This window comes from Miscanthus floridulus, chromosome 16 (genome assembly GCF_019320115.1).
Source record: "Miscanthus floridulus cultivar M001 chromosome 16, ASM1932011v1, whole genome shotgun sequence".
NCBI lineage: Eukaryota > Viridiplantae > Streptophyta > Magnoliopsida > Poales > Poaceae > Miscanthus > Miscanthus floridulus.
Window position 1 is genome coordinate 35,060,978 of NC_089595.1, and position 6,431 is coordinate 35,067,408.

Sequence of the window (6,431 nt, forward strand, 5' to 3'; positions counted from 1 at the left end):
CCATGGCTCGAAAATCTTAGTATTTATTTCATACATTTTGTAAGCTCTAATTGGGTTGTCATCAATCACGAAAAAGGAGGAGATTGAAAGTGCAATCAAGCACTAATTGTGGGTTTTGGTGATAATGACCACGCAATTAGAGAACTAATGAGATTTATCAAGATGACAAGTAGGGAATTCATGTTTGAGGATTCTACACGAAACGGAGGAGCCCCCAATTACAAATGTAGATGGCTTCAAACTCAAAGAAGGTTTAAATTCTTTTATATTTTGAATTTGAGTATAGGAAAAGTCGTACTATAAAGGGGGACACAATGCTTAAGCTAATATGTGCTACCAAGTGCTCAAACATACACATGCATCCTCAGATTCACAACCAAGACAGTCTATACTTCACTCTTACCCTTGCTATCTTGCGTGGTGCGGCACTGCTGCACTTGAAGAGAGGCACTATCGCGACTTAAGTGACCGTTGGGGCTAGAGGTATTTATACCCTTCCCCTTTCTTCCCAACGGAACTCTGCCTCTTCTTCCTCACTTCAGCACGCCCAAAACAAAGCAGTAAGCTAGGAAATTTTTCTGATTTAAGTTTTCGTTCATGGATTTTGAACCGTGACTCGAAGTTGTCTACAGGTGCGGCAGTGCCGCCCTCCAGAGCAGCAGTGCCGCAGGGTGAATTTGATAAAAGTTTGAGTGTTTGTTTTGATAGACCTATTCACCCCCCTCTAGGCCAACCAGAGATCCTACAGTCTTAGGCTGCTTAGTCTGCCCTCGGTCCTATAAATAGGGACCATCCTGCCGTTTGAACCACCTTTGAACATGTCTACATATTTAGCCTTTTTGAAAGGTTGAATTTGAAAGAGGTGAAGGGAGAGAATTCAAGAGAGAACGTGAGGTTCTAAGCATGCGACCCATTGAGGGCCGTTTGAGGTGGCTAGAAGCTGGTGGTGCCCCATCCAACAGCTAGTGCTAGAAGGGGACTTGCGAGCAGGGGAGGATTGAGGTGCTGCTCGGGCCAGCCGCCGGGCCTTGTGATTCTAGCGCTTCCCCAAACCCGTAGGTTTTGGGTCGCTAGAACACATGCACCAAGGACTAAAACCAGCTTCTCTCAGAACCCATAGGCAGTTTTCGTGAGCTGCCTTAGGTTCGGGGGAGGCGTTGTCGTGCCTTGGTTTCCCCATCATGCTTTCGAAGCATGATGGTGGTGGCCCATGGGCTTGGTCGCGCCCCCATCCTTTCCCCGTGCGTCTCTGCCCCAGAGGTTGTGGTGCTACGAGAAGGGATGTGAGACGATTTCTCGTCTCTTCCCTTTTGTACTTACAGCAGGCACCTTTGGGGATCCCAACGATGCCGCCTTGGTGGTGGCGTCGTGGTTCAGTACTTTAAAAGCGGCTCAACCGCTCTTGTCCTTATGAAAGTCGGGTGAAAAGATCGCTCTTTTCTATGTGTTTGGGTTCCCCTTGTGATCGTAGCAAGCCCTCGAGCTACGGGATTGGGGTTGCGCTTTCGGTCTAGGGTCACCGTAAGGGTCGTTTTGCCTTGATGAAACGAGGAATCGTTTCCCTAACCTCTTTTTGCACAGGCCTAAGGTTTTCTACGATCGTGTGCTGGTTCATCGGTCTTGGACCTCCTTGTTTCTTCCATGTGACCGAGTCGTGATCACGCTTTGGGCTCCGCATCACTTCACGAGGAAGACACTGCTGCGTCGCCCGACCGTCTGCTTCGTGGATCTCGCCCAGAGAGGTTTGTGAGTCCCCGGAGCTAGCCTTAGGTCTTGGACCTGAGACATAGGGAGGAGTTGGTTGAGGCTTGGCCTTGACTCCTTATGGGGTCGTGGGGACCTGACTCCGTTTTTCGCTGGTGTCCTTGCCGACCTCGAGAGGTCATGTTGTCCTGTTATAGGCAGGTTTGTTTTCGCCCCATGCGGGGAGAGGCATGTCCACCGTAACCATGCGGTCGGAGTGGTGCACCTCGTCAGGGTCAATGGGCCATTCGAGCGGGACCCGATATCCTCCCCAATCGACGTGGAGTTCGGTTGTGCCTCATCGAGAGACGTTCTATAAATCATCGGTCGTCAAAGCCATCGGTCCCCGACCACCTCCACAGCAGTCAGAGGACAAGATGCCTCCCCCAGAGAGGGTCAACCCAAGTGACTTCAAAGCGAATGACTCGAACATAGAGAGAGATGGCCGTGTAGCTCCGCACCACCGATTAGAGCTGCATGGGCCCATCTCACCCTTCCCCTATTCCTCTGTGGCCTCGAGCCCTTCTAAGGGCCGGCCCAAGAGTGGGTTTCCTCAGCACGACGCGGGTCGTGGTTGCGGTGGGTCATTCCGCGCACGATCTCGGGGGCCGGTTGGCCTCCCCAGTCGCATCATGGTATAATGACGCCCACTCACGAGCAGTTGTGCACCGTGGAACACGGGCGCGTAAATTGAAATAATATGAAAAGAGTTGGAATGCGCAAGGCTTACTTGGCTCGCGCACCTGCGCGGGCAACCGTCGTTGCACATTCCCTCCTATCGTTTCACCTATAGTGGAGAGGTGCTGCACGGGACCTGGTCTGCATCACGTATGCATAGATTTTTTTTCCCCGTGAAAAGAACACAGAAAGTTGAGGAACACGTGTCAGTTGCTTACAGGTTGTCGCACGGGAGCGCGGTGCGACGCCGTCGCATAGAAAATTTTTCCCACCCAAATAGTCGCTTGCGGGCATCTCGGCTCTTCTTCCTTCATTCTACGATGTAGCAGCAAAAAGGGGAACTCTCAGGTTTGGTGCATTCTGCTGGTTCCCTGCACTACTTCCGGTAGTCTTCCTGGCTCCTGAGATGCAGTGAACCAGGATCTGAAGTCCGATTGTATATACCCTCCTAATAAGTAGTTTAGGGTGGTTGAGCTTTTGGCTTTGGTTTTTTATCTAAAAAGTCAAAAGCTCAATAAAGGGACTGTTTTTGGATGTTGTTTTTTTAGAAGTAGTTGCTTTTTCGTAGTACATTTTTGAAAGCTGGTTTGACCCTATTTTTGACTTTTAGCTTTCTGCTTTTCGAAATTAGTGGAATAAAAAGTTCTTTCATAGTTGTTTCAAGAGAGATAAAGATAGAAGGTATATTTTATACTTGTTTAACCAAGCAGCTTTCAGTTTTTCTACAGCTCACAGCCCACAGCAGCTTTCCCACAACTCACAGGCCACAGTAGCTTTTTCCCACAGCCACAGCTCAACCAAATACACCCTTATGTAAGTTAGAGTTAGTTCTAACCATGGTAGTGCATATGCAATGTTTCTATGGGATTTCTATTCTCTTCCCCTGCTTCTACGGTTAGGATGATGTGGCATCTATCGTCCTCTTCGACGGAGCAGCAATGAGATGTGGTTAAGATCACTTTTCGGTCTGCCAGTTTCCGTTGGTACTCGGTGGTGTTGCTCATCCTTTTTCAAAAGAGGAAATGTTTTTTTTTCTCACATATGGCGAGGTTGCCTTTGTTCGTTCGGTGGTTTTGGAGCGTCGCGATTTTGAGGAGCTGCTCGTAGTGGCTTCAAAAATTGTGATGGCCCTTCAGCACTGTATCTCGTCGTCTGAGGATGCCTAAGCTTCGGTTCGTCATAGAAGAGGAAGAACATGGGTGTTGATGCTGTGGTAGCACCAATGCAATTTTCTTTTTATCAGGTTCCTATACGTAACTTGTACTCGTTATGGATACGAATCAATAAAACCATCCCTTTAAAAAAAGCAATGACCGAAATAAAACGCTAGTATCAAAAAAGAAAACACAGTTTAAAGTGTTATAAACACCAGCCCGCCAGCCGCTATCAACCGACTTCAATAGTCATTGGATCAAACCAACATGGAATTCTTAAAAATTTCACACATAATTATTCCATTCTTGTGTATATTACATTTACATCCATGATACTACATTCCTCGCAGCTCAAACTTCATATGTTACACAAATATAGAGCAAACCAACTAAGAGCAATTAGTATATATGATTACATACGAGCAAGCAACTAACCAAGCATCATACATAAATTAAACAACTTCAACTACATCGAAACCCGTGGCAACCTAACCAAGCATCATACATAAATTAACCAACTTCAACTGCATCGAAACCCGTGGCTCGTATTTATGTAGCTAGCCAACTCGATCATCAGTTGTCGAGCAGGATGGCCTCTAGAACCCTGACGAACTCCTTAGGCGCGGTGAGCTGAGGGAAGTGGCCGGAGGACTCGATCACCACCGTGTCCGCCCCGCCGCCGCCGCCGCACCCTGCCAGCGCGCGCTGCATGTACCGCGCGACGGCGAGCGGCGCCACGGCGTCGTGGGTGCAGTGCACGATGGTGCAGCGCGCCACGACGTCTGGGAGCACGCCTCGGAGGTCGGATGTGAGCACGGCGCGCAGGACGCCGAGCGCGGCGTCCGGGCGCATCGCCCCGAGCTGCTTGGCGAACATGGCGACGGGGCCCGGGTGGTCCGCCCCGACGACGGCCTCGGCGAAGCGCGGCGCCCACGCCGCGAAGTCCGCGTCGACGGCGGCGAACATCGCGTCCACGTCCCCGCGCTCGAACCCGCCCTCGTAGCCATCCTCGTTGATGTACCTATACGAAAGTACAAAAAAGTGCAGTCTGTTATTAACCCTACTATAACCGTTTGTTAGGAGAAACCTATATACGGCAGGTTGTTTGGTCCGTTGACAACTTGACATGCTCAAGTTTGGGGTTCAAAATAATGCTGATTAAGTATTCGAGATAGTGACCGCGGAGACATACATATACATCCTTGTTTGGCGTACTACATAGTATATAGCTCAAAATGATGACCTGATTTGAAATATCGTAGACATCAACTAATGGATGCTTTCATGGAAGCTCTATTGTGTCCATATGCACTAATACTGTATAACATGGAAAATATCCATTTATTAGCCAGAACAATCCAGTTTGTATGCTTTGCAAAAATTTCAGTTCAGTTTATAACTAAAAAATTTCAAATTAGTCCAATCCCAGTCCTTTTACAAAAAAAAAATCTCCATATACAAATTGAGTTCACAATTTAATACCATTTTAGAGGCGATTGGACACCCAAATCGTCTCGATTTGTAGAGGTGAAAAAGTACCGCCTATGTAGAGGAATCCCAACTAAAATCTTTAGTAGCGGATATCGTATGTTAGAAAAAGAAAACTTTAAGAATTGGTTACCATTATTTTTAGCTCTCAATCATCACACACACAATTCAAACTTAAAAAACTTAACTCGTGAAGAAACAAAAAAGATAAATTTAATTTGTTATTAGGGGTAGATTTCACTAACTAAAATTGTTTTAGGGGGTCAATTGAGCCAAGTTTTTTTGGGTTAAGTGGAGAAATTGAATTGTTCTTGTAAGTAACATGGAAATTTAATTTTATACAAAAATACAAGAGTCTAGCTAGGTTCACCAATGATGACATGTAAGGATTAGATGAGATCATGAGATCAAACCCTCCGTGCGCTCCAGTGACTAGAAACCGGCCGGGTTAGATTTACGTGCGTGGTTATAACAAACATAAATAATATATGCTTATTAGGTCAAGCTAATCAAGGTCCTAGCTTGACGAAAGTCTTGCAAACATGCATGGTTTCTTCCAAGTTCCAAGTGTCATCTGGTGGTCTCGACCGGCGGCGTACCTTGGCGACGCTCCGACGAGCACGAGGTGGCTGAACAGGTCCCGGCGCGCGACGGACGCAATGCAACCAATCATGCCGGCCATGGAGTGCCCGACGAACGCCGCCCGGCGCACCCCCAGCTCGTCCATGAGCGCCACGAGCTCGTCCGCGAGCGCGTAGTACGAGGAGCAGTACCGCTCGCCACCACCGCCAGCGGCGGCAGCGCCGGAGAAGCTCCAGTCGAAGACGACGACGCGGAACCTCGCCGCCAGCGCCGGGACGACGTCGTCCCAGACGAACCGGGTGCCGCCGTACCCGTGCGCCAGCACCACCGTCTCCCCGCCGTCGTTGCCCAACACCCTCGCGTTCATCTTCTTCCTAGTGACAGCAGGAAAGCTTACCTAGCTTAGCTACGACTAAGACAGCTACTACAACTACACAGTTTGCTAGCTGCTTCTCTGCTGTGGCGATCGATGAGGAGGCACGGGTGAGCTACGTTTCATGTCAATTTATAGCGAGAGATCGAAGGCACTTAGATAAGATCGAGCGGAGAGATCGACAGCGAGATGAAGATGGAAGCGATGAAGGGCTGCACTGCACAGTGCACATTGAGAGGACGGAATTGTATAAGGAGAGAGAGGGACATGGACAGCTGCATGAGCCACCGGGGTGGCAACAAAGGGTGTCACAAGAGGAGCCAGCATGTCTCTCATCACCAACTGCTGATGTTGCCCACTGGCCTCCTCGTGTCCACATCAGCCATGACGCCGAGCAGAAAAAGGTGTTGCTT

The 6,431-nt window shown here is 48.8% G+C and overlaps 1 protein-coding gene across 1 annotated transcript; it reads right to left on the minus strand.

Moving 5' to 3' along the window:
• Positions 1–4,148: 4,148 nt before the first annotated feature.
• LOC136511909 (strigolactone esterase D14-like) lies at positions 4,149–6,012 on the minus strand. Its single transcript, XM_066505931.1, has 2 exons — positions 5,663–6,012; positions 4,149–4,596 (listed from the first exon to the last, which is right to left on the minus strand). The coding sequence occupies exons 1-2, from the start codon at positions 6,010–6,012 to the stop codon at positions 4,149–4,151; spliced, it is 798 nt and encodes a 265-aa protein (XP_066362028.1).
• Positions 6,013–6,431: the final 419 nt, after the last annotated feature.